At 41.8% G+C, this 18,630-nt stretch overlaps 5 protein-coding genes across 5 annotated transcripts; 2 read left to right on the forward strand and 3 right to left on the reverse strand.

The window, feature by feature from the left end:
- The first annotated feature begins 2,528 nt into the window (after positions 1–2,528).
- Positions 2,529–4,234, forward strand: LOC126368584 (TATA-box-binding protein). Its single transcript, XM_050012647.1, has 4 exons — positions 2,529–2,974; positions 3,285–3,418; positions 3,551–3,794; positions 3,885–4,234. Exons 1-4 carry the CDS (start codon positions 2,702–2,704, stop codon positions 4,158–4,160), a joined length of 927 nt encoding a protein of 308 aa, XP_049868604.1. The 5' UTR covers positions 2,529–2,701; the 3' UTR covers positions 4,161–4,234.
- A 4,771-nt stretch (positions 4,235–9,005) lies between these two features.
- On the forward strand, positions 9,006–10,374 carry LOC126368593 (eukaryotic translation initiation factor 3 subunit K). Its single transcript, XM_050012659.1, has 4 exons — positions 9,006–9,196; positions 9,326–9,545; positions 9,678–9,897; positions 10,158–10,374. Exons 1-4 carry the CDS (start codon positions 9,144–9,146, stop codon positions 10,307–10,309), a joined length of 645 nt encoding a protein of 214 aa, XP_049868616.1. The 5' UTR covers positions 9,006–9,143; the 3' UTR covers positions 10,310–10,374.
- Positions 10,375–10,458: 84 nt separating this feature from the next.
- On the reverse strand, positions 10,459–11,370 carry LOC126368280 (histidine-rich glycoprotein-like; the record flags this gene model as incomplete). The annotated part of the gene is made up of 1 exon (XM_050012175.1): positions 10,459–11,370. A coding segment is annotated over one exon (699 nt), but the record flags the coding sequence as incomplete, so codon positions are not given.
- A 651-nt stretch (positions 11,371–12,021) lies between these two features.
- On the reverse strand, positions 12,022–12,759 carry LOC126368588 (histidine-rich glycoprotein-like). The gene has a single exon (XM_050012655.1). It carries the CDS (start codon positions 12,757–12,759, stop codon positions 12,022–12,024), a length of 738 nt encoding a protein of 245 aa, XP_049868612.1.
- A 4,314-nt stretch (positions 12,760–17,073) lies between these two features.
- On the reverse strand, positions 17,074–17,790 carry LOC126368590 (histidine-rich glycoprotein-like). Its single transcript, XM_050012657.1, has one exon. It carries the CDS (start codon positions 17,788–17,790, stop codon positions 17,074–17,076), a length of 717 nt encoding a protein of 238 aa, XP_049868614.1.
- Positions 17,791–18,630: the final 840 nt, after the last annotated feature.

Here is an 18,630-nt window from a genome sequence, read left to right on the forward strand (position 1 = left end):
TTTGAACAATTAATAAAGCAGAGGCTCGAATTTCATATTGAAAAAAATAACATTTTACCTTCAAATCAGTTTGGCTTTCGTAGGGGCAAATCTTGTAGAGAGAGTATAGCTCATCTTCAGCTTGATATTTTTGACTCACTTAAAAAAGGTGATATTCTGATTGGTGTTTTCTTTGATATCATTGGTGCTTTCAATAATGTTAATCATCATATTCTTTCTTGTGAACTCTTTTCTCTCGGTATACCTGAAAAAATTGTAAGTTGGGTTTTTAATTTTTTGCATGGTCGCGAAGTATATGTGAAGTCTAATAATAAATTAATAGGTCCACGTTTTTCTTATAAAGGTGTGTGTCAGGGTGGTATCCTATCACCTCTGTTGTATATATTGTACATACATAAACTGAATAGCATATTAGGAATACAAGTGAGCAACTTGCAATTTGCTGATGATTTAGTTATATATTTTGCTGGGTCTGATATCCAGCATGTATCATCTGTTATTAACTCTGCTCTTGATAAACTAAAAAAATATTTTGGTTACTTAAATCTTGATATAAGCCCCGAAAAATCAAAAGTTGTGGTTTTTGGTGAGTGTGATTCTGATGTTGACGTTATATACAATAATGTTAGTCTGCCAATTGAAAATGAAGTTAAATTTTTAGGAATAATCTTTACTAAAAATCTTTCCTGGAATAGGTATGTTGAATCTGTGTTGGGTAGAGCATTTCAAGGCTATAACATCTTGAAGTCTTTATCAAGTATTGATCCAAAAATCTTGTTAATGCTGTATAAATCAATAGTGAGAAGTCACTTTGAATATGGTTTTTTGAGTTTTGCTTCTGATCCTAAATTGGTACATAAGTTAGATGTTTTACAAAATCATAATCTGCGATGTATTACAGGAGCAATGAGAACTACTCCAATTAATTCCTTGCAAATAGAATGCAACATTCCACCTCTATCACTCAGGTTTAAGTTTTTAAAGTTCAAGTTCATGATAAAATTATCTTCAATGCCTTCTCATCCTTTATTTAAAAAAATTGATTTTTATCATAGATTGCATTGTCCATCTAATCTCTCTAAAGTACCGTATGTGTTTCACGACTTCTCTAACATGATTGAATACAGGCAACAGCATACAATATATCAAACTAATAATAGTTGGATCTGTTATACTGGACAGTATGAGAGCAATTTTTACAATATTAACATCCTTATTGATACTCACTTAAAATGCAAAGAAGAGGTGTACGAGCAAATAAGTAAATTTCCTTCACACAAGCAGATATACACAGATGGGTCTAAAACTGATAATAGTACTTCTATGGCCATATACATACCTAGTCGAAAATATAGCCAAGGTGTTAAGCTTCCAGAACAGATGAGCATATTTACTGCAGAATGCCTAGCTATTTTTGCTGCACTTCAATTTATTGAACATAATATTCGTGAATCCAAACTTTGGCTTATCTTAACAGACAGTATGAGTAGTCTGCGTGCTCTTCAAAATTGCAAATTTAACTCAAATTCCAACTACGTTTTGCATGATATTAAACAATTATATTATAAATTGAGCACTCAGAGCGACATCAATATAACTTTAATGTGGATTCCTTCTCACATTGGTGTAGCTGGAAATGAAAATGCCGATACTTTGGCTAGAGCAATTTCAAATTTTTCAAACGACTCAAATGTCAATGCAACAACCAGGAATGTTGCTATACCTCACACTGATTTACTTCCATACTTAAAACATAAATTGATGCTGGACTGGATGCAGAATTGGGAGGAAACTCTCAAAACTAAAGGACAGTGGTATGCCAAAATTAATAAAATAATTAGTCGCCCGTGGTTCACAAGATCAACATATCTTCATGAGAAAAGATTTTATAGTATCATGTCACGTCTAAGATTTGGACACTGCCGATTTAAATCACATTTATGTAGAATGAACATCATTTCATCACCGAAATGCTCAGCATGTAATACAGATCAAGATCAGACCCTTAATCACATATTTTTTGAATGCCCAGCTTTTAGTATTCAGCGATTGATTCTGGTTGACAGATTATTGCATATTTATGGAACATCAGAAAGCATCCCGCGCGACATTCAAGACGTTTTGGCAAATATTGCAACATACAGGGACTTGTATGCTTTTATAATATCTTCTGAAGTGGAGTTATAAAGGGGATTTGTATACTTTTCTTGGATATAAGAAATTTGGATATGTCATTTTTATTACAAAGGATTTGAATTGAAAACATGGATTGAACATAATAGAACATGGATTGCACACGGATATTAACATGAAGAAGACGTGGCTTCGGCCTTGAATATTTTAGATAAGACACTTTTATAAAGGACTTGAAATAAAGAACATTGACAAATACTCACACAAGACGTGGCTTCGGCCTTATTAAGATTTGGACATGACAAAAAATACATTAGACGACGGCTGCACGGCTTTGCCTTTGCCTTTCCCCAAAGGGATAAAAAAGTTAAAAAAAAAAAAAAAAATTGGTTTGCCTCCCTTGTTTTCTGAATACGATGGAATTTTATAAATATTTCGTTAGTTACCTTTTCTAGTTTTGTAACATATGAGTTACTATTTGAACATAAAGACAATAAGTTTTACTGTTGCCGCTCTGCAGAGAAGTGAAGTAATACTTTAAACCACAAAGTGAATATCCGCCAGCAAAATGGATCAGATGCTTCCAAGTCCGTACAATATCCCGGGGATCGGGACCCCGTTACATCAACCCGAGGAGGACCAGCAGATTTTACCGAATGCTATGCAGCAGCAGCAGCAACAGCAAAGTCAACAACAGCAGCATTCTCTGGCCGCACTAGGCTCCTCGCCACTCGTCGGCTTCGGTTCATCTCTTATGGGCACTCCGCAGCGTTCTATGCACACATATGCTCCGACCGCAAGCTACTCTACTCCCCAACAGATGATGCAGCCGCAAACTCCGGTAATTTGTTTTTATATTGAAAACTTTGTGAGGTTACTTCTTCCATTTTTAAACTTCCTCCATTTGATTTTACCGTAGTTTTCATATGTGTTTTAAAGTGAGATTCCTTTCTACCTACAATTGTATTTGTTACCTAACAATGATGTTCAAAACTAAACATAACAATTGTTACTATCATGTTTTGTCAAACAAATAGTGTGGAATTTATGAATAATATGTGAATTTAGTTTAATATTGTGTAAATTAATTTATTTCTATAAACTTTTTAATTGTGAGTATACTTTATGCTCATTTTCTTGAATATCCACAGCAAAATCTGATGTCTCCGATGATAACAAGTGGCAGTTTAGCAGGCCAGCAGATGTTGAGTCAAGCTAGTCCAGCTCAACCCATGACCCCAATGACCCCACATTCCGCAGATCCTGGAATCCTTCCACAACTACAGTAAGTATATATCTTTAAAAGGTCTACAAATAAAGTCAAGGAGACTATAATTATCACAAGTATTATTTGGATCCATTTCAAACATATAATACTCTGATAATAATTTAATTGGATAAAATGTTACTTTTTCAGGAATATTGTCTCTACTGTAAATTTAAACTGTAAGTTAGACTTAAAGAAAATTGCACTGCATGCTAGAAATGCAGAATACAATCCGAAACGTTTTGCTGCTGTTATCATGAGGATAAGAGAGCCACGTACCACTGCACTAATATTTTCATCAGGGAAGATGGTCTGCACAGGTGCAAAAAGTGAAGAAGATTCCCGATTAGCTGCTAGAAAATATGCTAGAATCATACAGAAGCTTGGATTCACTGTAAGTGGTAATCATCTTATTATTCCAAATTATTCCTATTTGTATTCTATTTGTTTATATATATTTTCATGAGTATTTGTTTTGTTTCAGGCTAAGTTTTTAGATTTCAAAATCCAGAATATGGTGGGAAGTTGTGATGTCAAATTTCCCATCCGCCTTGAAGGTTTAGTGCTTACTCACGGACAGTTCAGTTCATATGAACCAGAGCTCTTCCCTGGACTCATCTATCGAATGGTTAAACCTAGAATAGTGCTTTTAATTTTCGTATCTGGCAAAGTTGTGCTTACTGGTGCTAAAGTAAGGCAAGAAATCTATGAGGCATTTGATAATATTTATCCAATTTTAAAGAGTTTCAAGAAACAATAGTAGTAATTAATTGTTGGTCTTTTATATTTTTTAAGTTATTTTTGTAAGTGATAAAACTAAGATAATTTTGTGTACCTACCTAGTTTTATTTTATTGCATCCTTATGTCATTTCATTGTAATAATAAATTATAACTAACTGCATGTAGGTATAACGAGATTATCAAAATTGGGATTCAAAATGCTCATAATTGCTTTTATTTAGTAAAAAGCAGGGGGATGTAAGGGGCTCCAAACGACACCTTTCGGAGCCCAAGCCAACCTCGCCTGCACGCGGTACATCCTGCTATTCAACGAAAGAGGCTCTGGCGACCCACCAACACGCACTGGACCAGCGCGGTGGGCTTATGGTCCAAACCCCCCCCAACATGACCTCTACACATAAGAAACGGCCCCCAGTCCCCGGCAGCCCCGTTGTCCGTGGCTACGGTAGCGGCTACGGTAACGGCGGGGCAGGGGGTGCGAAGAATCTCCGGGCTGGATTCGGCTACCACCAACGACGACTGTACCTGGCAACATATAACACGTGCACACTGAGGACCGACGAGAAGCTTACCGAGCTGGAAGAATCTATCAGCAAGTTACACTGGGATGTCATGGGGTTGTCTGAAGTCCGAAGAAAGGGCGAGGACACGATAACTCTGGGCTCCGGTAACTTGCTGTACTTCCGGGAGGGCGAGCAACTGTCCATGGGTGGTGTCGGGTTTATCGTCCACAAGTCCCTAGTCAACAACGTGTTGACCATCGGTAGTGTTTCGAGCAGGGTAGCGTACCTGGTACTCAGAATATCATCGCGATATTCGCTGACTGTCATCCAGGTATACGCTCCGACCTCGGGACACCATGATGACGAAGTGGAGACGATGTATGAGGAGATTTCTAAAGCCATGCATAGCCATAAAAGCCACTACACGATTGTGATGGGGGACTTTAATGCACAGTTGGGGAAACGTTGCGGTAACGAGCTGAGAGTGGGGCAATTTGGATTTGGGGTCCGGAACACCAGAGGCGGGATGCTTGCGGACTTTATGGAGAAGGAGAACCTCTATATGATGAACTCCTTCTTCAGGAAGCCCGCGACCCGCAAATGGACCTGGATGAGTCCCAGCGGCAGGTATAAAAATGAGATCGATTTTATCATGTCGACGAAAAAGCACATATTCAATGATGTCTCTGTGATCAATGCCGTTAAGACGGGAAGCGATCACCGCATGGTAAGAGGCACATTGAATATCAATATCAAGCTAGAAAGATCGCGACTGATAAAATCCACGCTCCGACCGGCGCCAGCCCAAATCCAAAACCCCGAGCGCTTTCAGCTTGAGCTTCAAAACCGCTTCGAGTACCTTGAGAACTGCGCAGACGTGGACGATATAAACAACCTGATGGTGGATGCTGTCCGTACGGTAGGTTCTAAACACTTTAGAACCCGCCGTACCAAAACGCAGAAACTCTCCGCACACACACTCGAACTCATGGATAAGAGACACGAAATGAGACTGCAGGACTCAGCGGATGTCTTACGTTATAGACAACTTAATAGACAGATCTCGAAGTCTTTGACGAGCGACCTTCGCCAATTTAATACTAAACGTATTAAAGAGGCTATAGAGCGGAACAAGGGCTCCAAGGTGTTCGCAAAAGATCTGTCTATTGGGCAAAGTCAACTAGCGAGACTGAAAACTGAGGACGGCAGAATCATTTCGTCGACTCCCGAAATCCTGAGGGAGATTGAGAGTTTCTATAGACAGCTATATTCCACGAAAACATCAGGCGAAAGCATGGCTCGAGACCCTCGAGCCAAGCTTACCCGACACTACACTGAAGATATCCCGGACGTCAGCCTGTACGAGATTAGGATGGCCCTCAAACAACTCAAAAACAACAAAGCGGCAGGAGATGACGGAATCACAGCAGAACTTCTGAGAGCGGGCGGAACGCCAATACTTAAAGTCCTCCAAAGGCTCCTCAATTCCGTCATATTTCAGGGCAAAACGCCGAGGGCATGGAGCGGAAGCGAGGTGATCTTGTTCTTCAAGAAAGGTGATAAAGCCCTACTGAAGAACTACAGACCTATCTCGCTTCTGAGCCATGTCTACAAGTTGTTTTCGAGGGTCATTACGAATCGTCTCGCTTGCAGGTTTGACGATTCCCAGCCTCCCGAACAAGCCGGTTTCCGAAAAGGCTTTAGCACCATAGACCACATCCATACGCTGCGGCAGGTTATACAGAAGACCGAAGAGTATAATCTGCCACTTTGCTTGGCGTTTGTGGACTATGAGAAAGCCTTTGATTCGATCGAGACCTGGGCGGTGTTGCAGTCTCTTCAGAGGTGCCAAGTGGACCATAGGTACATCGAAGTGCTAAGGGACCTCTACCAAAATGCCACTATGTCAGTTCGAGTACAGAACCAGAGCTCTAATCCGATCCAACTGCAGCGAGGAGTGAGACAGGGAGATGTCATCTCTCCGAAACTGTTCACTGCTGCATTGGAGGATATTTTTAAGCTTCTGGACTGGAAAGGATTTGGCATCAACATCAACGGCGAGTACCTGACGCACCTTCGATTTGCCGATGATATAGTCCTAATGGCTGAGACCCTGGAAGACCTGAACACCATGCTCGAGCATCTCAGTAACGCATCCCAACGAGTGGGTCTTAGCATGAACATGGCAAAGACAAAAATTATGTCCAACGACCATGTCGCACCCACTCCAGTTCAGGTTGGGAACGTTACACTCGAAGTTGTAGACCAGTACATTTACCTAGGACAAATAATCCAGTTAGGTAAGTCCAACTTCGAGAAAGAGATCTCTCGTCGGATCCAACTCGGATGGGCAGCGTTCGGGAAGCTGCGGAATATCTTCTCGTCCAAAATACCTCAGTGTCTCAAGACGAAAGTCTTTGACCAGTGCGTGTTGCCAGTGATGACCTACGGCAGTGAGACGTGGCCGCTTACTATGGGTCTCGTGAGGAGGCTCGGTGTCGCTCAGCGGGCAATGGAGAGAGCTATGCTCGGTATTTCCCTGCTCGATCGAATCAGAAATGAGGAGATCCGCAGGAGAACTAAAGTCACCGACATAGCTCGAAGAATTGCAAAGCTGAAGTGGCAGTGGGCAGGACACATAGCGAGGAGAACCGATGGCCGATGGGGCGGAAAGGTTCTGGAGTGGCGACCACGTGTCGGACGACGCTCAGTGGGTAGGCCCGCTACAAGGTGGACCGACGATCTGGTGAAGGTCGCGGGAAGCCGCTGGATGCGGGCAGCGCAGGACCGATCGTCGTGGAGATCCTTGGGGGAGGCCTATGCCCAGCAGTGGGCGTCATACGGCTGATGATGATGAGTAAAAAGCGCGCTCGTGCACTTAATAAATGTGTTTGCAATTTATGTCTCCTTTTATAAAACATGTCTTGGCGATACCGTGGGAATTGTGGGACAGTTTGTCGTACGTATGTGTTTAGGTATTTGAATTTGGCGATTTAAGCTATAAAGATAACATGTTTTCAGTTGCCAATAAGTTTATGTGCTTACACATTCATAACCGATATCGTTTCGCGATACGATAGTTTAGTATTCGTAAGACGTGGATGTACGGATTAAAGATCTTTGCCTCTCCATTGGAAATTATTATAATAAATAATGACATTCCATTCGTTCCAATTGATTCATTCTGTATTCGCGAGTGTTATTATATTGGAGTATTCAATAAACAAAGTGTATCTGCTTATTTTCGCTTCGTGTCAGGAAGCCGCTTCATAACTCAAAAGTTTATGCGGACTTTTGAGTTAATTCGTTTGGGGTTCGGAGTAGGAGTCTACTCCGAGGGTGGGGGCTTAGGTTTCATCATCATCACCTTTCATCATTTCATTAATCATCAAGAAAAAAAATACGTCAGACATGGCTGTATGGGCATAGTTCCCTTTGCCTTACCCTTCGGGGAAAACCAAACCAAAAAAAAAAAAAATTGATTCATTCTGTTCTTTGTGGCTTTTCGGCGGGAAACGGGAACGGGACAGTTGCTTTCTTCATTGAGTAATCTAAATAATTAATACGAAGTGGTGTTTTGTGGTTAATGATCGCATTAAGTTAGTCAGAAGACATTCGCGAGTGTTATTATATTGGAGTATTCAATAAACAAAGTGTATCTGCCTATTTTCGCTTCGTGCCGGGAAGCCGCTTCATAACTCAAAAGTTTATGCGGACTTTTGAGTTAATTCGTTTGGGGTTCGGAGTAGGAGTCTACTCCGAGGGTGGGGGCTTAGGTTTCATCATTATCACCTTTCATCATTTCATTAATCATCAAGAAAAAAAATACGTAAGACATGGCTGTATGGGCATAGTTCCCTTTGCCTTACCCTTCGGGGAAAAACAAAACAAAAAAAAAATCTGTTCTTTGTTCACGTTTCATTCATTCATTTCATTTGACTGACAGTAGGGCTTTTCGGCGGGAAACGGGAACGGGACAGTTGCTTTCTTCATTGAGTAATCTAAATAATTAATACGAAGTGGTGTTTTGTGGTTAATGATCGCATTAAGTTAGTCAGGAGACATTCGCGAGTGTTATTATATTGGAGTATTCAATGAACAAAGTGTATCTGCCTATTTTCGCTTCGTGCTGGGAAGCCGCTTCATAGCTCAAAAGTTTATGCGGACTTTTGAGTTAATTCGTTTGGGGTTCGGAGTAGGAGTCTACTCCGAGGGTGGGGGCTTAGGTTTCATCATCATCATTCATCACCTTTCATCATTTCATTAATCATCAAGAAAAAAAAAATACGTAAGACATGGCTGTATGGGCATAGTTCCCTTTGCCTTACCCTTCGGGGAAAACCAAAACAAAAAAAAAAAAAATTGACTGACAGTAGCAGCAGCAAAGAGGCAAAGAGTGAGTTGGATTTCGGAATTTTCGGTTCGGTCGTAAGCCACGCGAATATTACTCACTTAAAGGAGTATTTCTTATTTTTTGTTCGCATAAACAAATATTAAAATGGCTGAGACTATGAAACAAACCGTTGCAGGTATACTGAAGAGTATTGAAAGGTAAAATTACATTCTACTGGTATAGGTTATGTTTTAAATTTATCTTTCTCTAAAACTATTGCATTACCATTCTTTCTTATGTACGTTATGTTTTATTGCATATATGGAATAATACACGTTTTGTTTTAGATATAATCCCGCCAATCTGCAGACTTTGGAGAGGTACGTGGAGATGCAATCTCGTGAAAACACGTACGATTTGGAAGCCAACCTGGCCGTATTGAAGTTGTACCAGTTTAACACGGAGAAATTCAACCCGGACATCACTTGCCAAATACTCTTGAAGGCACTCACTAACTTTCCTCATACAGATTTCACTCTGTGCAAATGTTTACTTCTAGAGTCAGTGGTGAGTAATGCTTTTATGTATTTATTTATATAGTATAAACTGAATCAAAGTTGTGATTAAACTGGCTTTGTGTCAGAGTTGTTGTCTTTATACAAAAATAGCTACCTATGTTATGTATTTTTTTTGTTGTAGGTGGAAAATGAGACAATTTCCCAAATCAAATACTTGGCAGATATCTTAGAGCAGTGTGATTTCGCTCAGTTCTGGAACAGAGTGCACCAGATGCCAGAGTTGTGCAACCGCATCAGTGGCTTCCACGACTCCATCCGCAAATTTGTGTGCCATGTTGTGGGCATCACCTTCCAGACCATTGACAAGAACAACTTAGCCAACCTCCTCGGAGGTATTGATGGTAAGACACTTCTTTCCCAATACAGTTTTTCTGAATTGTTGATTGACATAATTGCCAGAAAGTAGGTGAAGTGTTTTTCCACAAGGGTTTATGTAATGACTTTGCACAGACTGCAATCAATAAATTTAAGATTACATAACAATTCTATGCTCCTAAACTGCACTATTGAAGAGTTGTCAAAAGTTGAATTAAAATGGTTTTCATTTCTTAGATATAATAAAAAAAGTAATTTTTTCCAATTATGGAACGATTGTTTGCAGATGTGACTTTGAAACACTGGGTGAAGAAATATGGCTGGAGGGATGATGGTAACCTCATCTTCATTGCTAATCAAGATGAAAACATTAAAACTAAAAACATCACTGAAAAGATTGAGTTTGATCACTTAGCCCCCTTGATGGCTTTGATATAATTTCATGGTGACATACATTTTAATAAAAATATAACTGCAAAAATATAAATATTTTATTAATTTCATTTCTTTGTAAGTATTTTTTCAGTCATAACATAACCTTATAATTAATACAAAAAACTGAAAAAGTATGGTCTAGGTACCACACGAAAAAATATTTTTATAATTTCATTGCTAATGGAGCCTATTAATGGGGAACATATTGATGTGAACTTTAACTCACACGTCTTTTTTGAATCATTACTAAGTCTAAATAAATTACGTATCGCACAATGAACTTAGAATTATTAAAAATGACTTTTTGGGAAAAATAACAAGCAACAAGATATACCAACAAATAACAATGTTGATTATAGTCAGATTTACGCCTTCTTGGTGTGGCTGTAGCCATGCTCCTTGCCGCCGGCGTGGCCGCCCTTCTTGCTGTGGTCGTGGTGGTGCGCGTGATGCTCCTCGTGTCCGTGGTGGCCCTTGTGCCCTTTGTGGTCCTCGTCGTAGTGGCCCTTGTCGTGGTGCCCCTTCTTGCCGTGATGTTTGTGGTGTTGGCCCTTCTCGTGGTGTCCGCCCTTCTTGTGATGACCCTCCTTCTTGTCGTGGTGACCGTGGAAGTCTCCGTGCTTGTGATGATGTCCTCCCTTGTGGAAGTCATCGTAGAATTTGTGTTCCTTGTGGTATTCATCCTTGTGCGACTTGTGGTGGAAACCCGTGGTTTTGGAACCCTTTTTATGTCCTTTCTTGTGACCGAATTTTCCGCCCTTGTGACCGTGTGCGGCCTCGTGGTGTTCGCCGTGGTGGTCGTGCTCGTCGTGGTGCTTCTTTTTATGTCCGCCGTGTTCGTCGTGGTGTCCTTCGTGGTGGTGTTTCTCGTGGTGGCCGTGGTCACCCTTGTCATGGTGGTGATGTGATTTGTATCCCTTGTCGCCCTTTTCCCCGTGTTCCTTGTGGTGGTCGGCGTGATGCTCGTGGCCGCCTCCTTCTTCGTGGTGGCTGTTCTTGGCCTTCTTGTGCTCGGTGCCGGCGGGGGCGAGGTCGGCGGCGCCGCGCTCGCTGCCCGCCGCTGACAGGTCGGCTGTGCCACTAGGTCCACTTGGTGCTGTTAGCTCCGCTACTACTTTTTCTTCGGCACCCTTTTCACCTTTTAGTTCGCCAACATTTCGTGCTAAGGTTGCTACTAGCATTGAGGCTAGTAGCCCCGTTATGAACAAAAGTCTCATTTTTCTGAAAACTGAAAGAAAACAGGATTAGTACCTAACAACAATGGAATTCTACATTGTTAAATAAAACGATGTCCATTTTCTTTCTTCATTTTTGGTAAATTACTCACATTATTCGGTTTCCCGCGAGACGTGGCTGCTAGTATCTCCCAGACCGCAGTGTCATAAGAATTTCCGCTCGTTGAATTTATAGACAACAACGCTTTCATCTGTCGCCGGTTACAGAGCGATCATTTAGCAATCACATTGCTGTTGATTTCTGGCCGACTGATTCCGCGACGGCCGGTGACGACATCGGGCTACGGTTAAACTAAATTAGTTCCGTTACACTGCCCATAAGGTGGCTAGCTGAATATGTCATGGAACGTTACATTATTAATAGGAGCCATATTAAAAATGCTAATGTAATTGATTACTAATTCAAATATTTATTTACAGGAGGTATAAGTAGTACAAAATAACAACATTGTCATAACAAATATTTTAACAATTAGACTATCAGTGTTTGCCGTGATGGAATCCCCAGTGCTTGTGATCTTCATGGCCGCCCTTCTTGCCGTGGTCGTGGTGGTGGTGGTGGTGCTCCTCGTGTCCGTGGTGGCCCTTATGGCCCTTGTGATCTTCATCGTAATGATGTTTGTCATGGTGTCCCTTCTTGCCGTGGTGGTGCTCGTGGTGGCCGGAGTGGTGGTGACCGCCCTTCTTGTGGCCGCCTCCCTTCTTCTCGTGGTGTCCGTGATGGTCGCCGTGCTTGTGGTGCTTGCCTTCCTTGTGATGCTCATCGTAGAAGTGGTGGTCCTTGTGGTACTCGTCCTTATGGTACTTCTTGTGGTATCCCTCGGTTTCCTCACCCTTGTCGTGGTGTTTCTTGTGTCCGTGCTTGCCGCCCTTGTGGTGGTGGCCGTGTTCGTGATGGTGACCGTGGTGGTCGTGCTCATCCCAGTGCTTCTTGTGTCCGCCGCCATGTTCGTGGTGGTGGCCCTCGTGGTGGTGCTTGCCATGGTGACCGTGCTCGCCCTTGTGGTGGTGATGATGTCCCTTGTGCCCCTTGTGACCCTTCTCGCCGTGCTCGTGGTGGTGGTGCTCGTGGTGCTCCTTGCCACCGCCCTCCTCGTGGTGGTGTCCTTTATGGTGGGAAGCAGCGGCCACCAAGTCGGTTTCCTTCTGGCCGATCTCGCGGCCAGAACAAACGACTGCAACGCATCCCAAAACAGCTAGGGCGACTAGCGTCCTCATTGTGGTGCCTTATATTGCTTTCTTGTTATGTGCTTGGATACTGGGACAACACTGACTTTGCAATAACCAGCAACAGCATTTATATCTTTAAAGTTGCAGGTTGCACTCGGTGAAACCATTGAACAAGGACGGCTCGCCGCTCGGCATGCGCCACGCCTAATTACAGCCACTGATCAGTGATTGCGACATATCGCTAGGCCTATTCTAACCATTGTTTTTTTCTTTTACTTGATTAAAAGCCCGTAATTTACAATGTTTTCAAAGTTCACTGCTATGTCAAATTTGCTTGGACAGTAAATTAAGACATGACTTGACGAAACAGGTAAAAAAATCCTGATAATTCGTGACTTACCTAGTGCTGTTAGTCAAGAAATCTAAACTAAAACAATTTTATAAATATGTACCAATCAAGTGATTTTTAATAAAATATTAAATCAGGCATAAATGAACGCCAAACTTTCAAATCTATAATGCAAGTAAGCTGTATTAGTCTTTAGAAGCTTTTAACTGATATCTGTTAGACCAACGTGATAGGTGGGTGAGCCGTACCTATCGCCGCCGTACCGCCGTCATTCAATCAAATAACCTCAAGTCATCGGACTTGACCCCGGTACCAACCGGGGTAAAGGGGCGGAAAAAACGTTACTGCTGTCATTAGACCTATATACAACACACCTACTTCTTGTTGCACTATATTTTTTCTGTGAAAAAATATAGTAGTATATATGTATACTACCCCCCTCCGGTTGATTAAAGGGAGGCCTGTGCCCAGCATTGGCACGTATATAGGCTGTTTACAATACTTCTGTAACGTATGTACGTAGGTATATGTTATTTGTCCCATTTCTTACGCAGTTGTAGATAAAGTATTCGTACTTACGTAGGCGTAGTAGTGATCACAATTACTTTCGTGTTCTGTGGTCATGGTAGTCAATTTGAACAGTTACTCTGTGTAGGTACATCGAGGATTTGAGGCGCTGCATTGTGCTTGACGATTAGCGTCCGTGACAATAGAACGTATAATGAACACAGGCGGTGCCGGGAACGAGGGTTGTAATGTACGAGTTTAAATATAGGTACCTATTTACGTGTTCTTAGAAATATCTGCCACGGTACGCAGTGTCATACAAAATTCTACTCTCGGCGTACGACACTAGCTCTACCTTTTCTGTGTATATTGGGTTTAACACGATCCTCGCTGCACTTCTTTTGCCTTATGGGCTTTATAATATATAACGGGGGGCAAAATGACCGCCGGGCGCTGCGACGACCAGCCGGAGAACCGTGGACGGCCGCCGGGACCCCAGCGGTACGTAGCGCCTGAATAGCACATAGGTAATGTCTTATTAAACCTTACTAGCGTGGGCAGAGCTACAACTAACAGGTCCCAGCAGACAATGTATGTACTTACCTATTTGCTTTGTGTTCGAGTGAACTTAAATGAATCGAAGGAGTTAGTTCGAAATTAAATGGACATAAATTACTTTTTTCTGTCAGCTAGGGATCTGTAGCACAAGGACGACTCATTGTTGAACATTTTTTATTGTTTTATATTTATATCTAGGTACCTAAATTTGTAAACGATGATCCGTGATATAGATTTGATATTAGGTACTGGTTATTTAGTTTCACAGTTCTAAAACTAGCTCCATCCCTTTCTTGCACTTGTCGTAAGTAAAGGACGGCACTATTTTTAAAGCTGTGAAACTAATATAAAATTAAGTTTTGTCCGCTAGAATCGGCACCATTATTGTAAAAAAAAAACTGTTTTTAGGCGCCATTTTTCCAATATTAAGCAAATGGAATTTCATACTCTCTGCTTACCCGGGTGGGAAATAGGCGTGAGTTTATGTATTTATGCATAATTTTCCAATATGCCGGAGTAAGCGGCAATGATGATAGATGGAAAAGTTGAAATTCGGAAAGAGCACGTCGAAATGAACCGGAGAACTTTCCATAAAATTACCAAGTGACTGTACTCGCGACCGCTATTAGTTTTACGTGCAAATTGTTTTATATTTTTAAGGCTTCACACAAAATACTACAGAAGTTTTCTTAATAACACAGTAAGTACCTACCTACTGTGTTATTAAGAAAACTTCTGTAGGTAAGGCACAAATTATACCTAATTACGTATATCTACTCACATGACTGTTTGTAGGTTTTGGTCGTGGTTACTATTTTTGGGCCATGCCGGCAAACGACTTAGCTAGAGCTTAAACCATAGGTTTCGGGTTCTATTCTAGGTGCGTGGTCAATGTCAAACCTGCAAAGGCGGCGAGACGGAGTATTGTCCATATCCGTTTAGATTGAATAGGAAAGACCTATGCTTGGGTAGATAAACATAAACAGCATATTTTCTATTAATCAGCCTGTTTATTTACCTATGTCATAAAATAAAAGTTAACCTGATACTACACTGAGTACCTAACACATTGCTAACAGTTTTCGTCTTTAGGAAAGTTGGTTTTGATATCTAGCAAGTAGGTGACAGGACTAAGCAAGTACGTGATTTAAATTAAGTACTTATACTTATTCTAACATGTTATGCTCTTGTTGGTGTAAAATTGTCTTTCTTATTAGAACTTAAAAGAGTATTAGAACTTAGATAGATAGGTATAGGTACGTTTCGTTGCAAAGGAATTTTGGTAATGTCTTTACAGCCATTCATTGCTCAAAGTCTTTTCGGTTGTGACTTGTGATAGGGTGCACTCCTACAGGTAGATGTTTGTGATACTACTTATATTGGACACGAGCGTTGCTTATGTAAACACATTCTGTTAGAGATTCCGAGAGTTACTTACCTATTACCAGTTGTATGTTAGCGTCAGTCAAGCCTTTGGTTTTAGTTTCATACAAGACCATTAACCCGGCCCCTGGGGGGACAGAGTCATCTTCTCTGCCCTCCACTGGAGCAATTCCTGTTCGGCGCGTCCTTGCTACGGGGGTGAGCGCCTTTTATTTCAGTAGGACGGAGTGAGGTGGTTGCTGAGTTCGTATAGGAACCAGACCTACGGGGTATGACGTACAACCCATGCCCAGGGACACGGTTGAAGACCTCAACGGTTGAAGAGGCGAAGATGGGAGCCATCGGTCCGGTAATACAGGACGGAAGGGGCAAGTCACAGGGACTGTAACCTGGAACCTGACAGAGGGTAGCAGTAACTGTCAGAACTATTCAGAGGCGGAGGACAGGAGTCCTACTACGGCTTTGAAATAGACTGCTCTGGGCGCCATCCCACTCGCGTCAGACAGAGTACTGCGGGGCGGAAGGCAAGAGGGAAACCACTGCCCTATTTTTCCCTGAAAAAGTAGCATGCATAGAATAATGTTAGGCCGACAAGAGCATGGCTCTTAAATTAGTGATGATGTTAGCGTCAGGTTATTGTAGGTATTGTAGGTATACGTTTGATTGCTTGTATTTGAAATGTAGGTTCATATTTTATTAATTATTATTTTAATGTCTGTGAAGCTCAGAAATGCGAATTGTTTAGTTGTTGGTAGGTACTGTAGTTTGTTATAAGACGAATTGTTTTAACATGTCCAAAAAATATAATAATACATTTTCAAAGCTCATTAAAGACATTTCATCGTCTCCTTAACGTTATTCCGTTTCTCATGGGGTTCGCTTAATTAGCCTGTAGATTTGACAGGTCCATTTTTTACAGAAGCGACTGCCTGTCTGACTTTCCAACCCGCCAAGGGAAAACTAGCCCAATAAAGGTTAGGTCACATATCTCCGAAACGCGCTTCTCGAGAATGTGGGTTTCCTCACGATGTTTTCCTTCACCGCTAAGCACGTGAAAATTATTTATAATCCAAACATTAATTCGAAAACAAATTCTAAAATCATTGATGTAGGCCTGGGCTGGGATTCGAACCTGCGACCTCATGAGAGTCAAGCGTTTGTCCAACTGGGCTACCACGGCTATTAAAGAGCTACTACCTATTTAATAAGTTTAAATTAGAATTGTATAGATGGCTAGTTGAAAAATGTTTTTTTTTTTTGTGATATGTCGAATTTCTGTGTAAATTATTTGTGTGCAAGAATAAAGCTGAATGACGCCCAAGATGTTATGTACTTAAGTATAAAAATGTAATATTTTACCATTTGCACTTATACCCGTTTAAAGCGAATAAACGATTATATTATAGGTATTATTATTAATATGTGACGGGAATATTATATTAAGTAAATATACCCAATTAGGTATCGTTATCTGGAAAATGTTTTAATTTGTATAAAAATATAAGTAGGTAACAACAATAACAAATTAACAACTTGCATTTTCATTCACATAACAATGATCATTATCAGTGCTTGCCGTGGTGGAAGCCCCAGTCCTTGTGATCGTGATGGCCGCCCTTCTTGCCGTGGTCGTGGTGGTGGTGGTGGTGCTCCTCGTGTCCGTGGTGGCCCTTGTGGCCCTTGTGGTCCTCGTCGTAGTGGTGCTTGTCGTGGTGGCCATGGTGCCCGTGGTGGCCCTCGTGGTGGCCGGAGTGGTGGTGACCGCCCTTCTTGTGGCCACCTCCGTGTTTCTCGTGGTGTCCGTGGTGATGGTGATGCTTGTGGTGTTTGCCCTCGTGGTGGTGGCCGTCGTGGAAGTGGTGGTCCTTGTGGAAGTGATCCTTGTGGTATTTCTTGTGGTAGCCATCAACATGCTCGCCCTTGTCGTGATGCTTCTTGTGTCCGTGCTTGCCGCCCTTGTGGTGGTGTCCGTGCTCGTGGTGTTCGCCGTGGTGGTCGTGCTCGTCCCAGTGCTTCTTGTGTCCGCCGCCGTGCTCGTGGTGATGGTCTTCGTGGTGGTGTTTGCCGTGGTGACCTTCATGGCCCTTGTGGTGGTGGTGGTGTCCCTTGTGGCCCTTATGTCCGTGACCGCCGTGCTCATGGTGGTGGTGCGCGTGGTGCTCGTGTCCGCCACCATGCTCGTGGTGGTGCCCCTTGCTGGCCGCCACGGCCTGATCCTCAACAGCTTCGCCGGCGCACAAGGCGGCCAGGCACACTACTCCTAACACTAACAACACCTTCATATTGTTGTTTTTGTCTCACTTCCCCGGGAGGTTCCTACTGAGAGGAAGTCCGGCTGTAACTGGCTTCTGAAACGTTGATTGTCTATTTATATTATCAAGTGGTAGAGCACAGCGCAGTCTAGCGGTGGAGAAATTATTCCGCAAGCGTCCCGCCGCGCCCGCGGTACTAGTTCAGGGACAAATTAAAAAAAACCTCATTGTCTCTTTTGTTGTTCTCATCTTTTTTTAGAAGAAGCAGTGACTTTAATTAATGTTACTGAATGTCTCACATCCTAACATTCAACTGTCTTAATTTTATTTCGTGGATAATTGCATATTATATCGTTTTTTTAACAAACTTGTTCATGGTAGGTATTTACTTAGGATCTGTAATTAATGAAACTCTATTTGTGTTGTTTTTAACTCTATTTTTTAAGTAACTGTAAGAAGTATTATGACAAATATGTACATTATCTAGAGGTAAATCGGAGTATAGGTACTTTATCATGGTGGCCTATTTACGCACTCATGCGAACTCTACATTGGTATCTTCTTGCATTTGTGTGAACGGCATTGTTGCAGTCGGTGCAACACACTTGATTGACAGCTTATAAGCTCGAATCTATCGAAAATTATCTGCTTAGTGGATCCTTTCGATACGAACACCGCTATTTGGATAGCGTTAAACAATTCTTCCGAGTGACTAACCGCGCTTAATCCAAACCCTTGTTGGTTTACGTCCGGGAGAATTCTGTGTAATGTATGTCTGTTTGAGTATTCAGTTTGATTATACACGCTTATAAGTTCATCGCGGGCCTTACAAATATCGTTCAGTATAGAGATCATAGAATAAGGAATAAT

This window comes from Pectinophora gossypiella, chromosome 7, assembly GCF_024362695.1.
Source record: "Pectinophora gossypiella chromosome 7, ilPecGoss1.1, whole genome shotgun sequence".
In the NCBI taxonomy this organism is placed as follows: domain Eukaryota; kingdom Metazoa; phylum Arthropoda; class Insecta; order Lepidoptera; family Gelechiidae; genus Pectinophora; species Pectinophora gossypiella.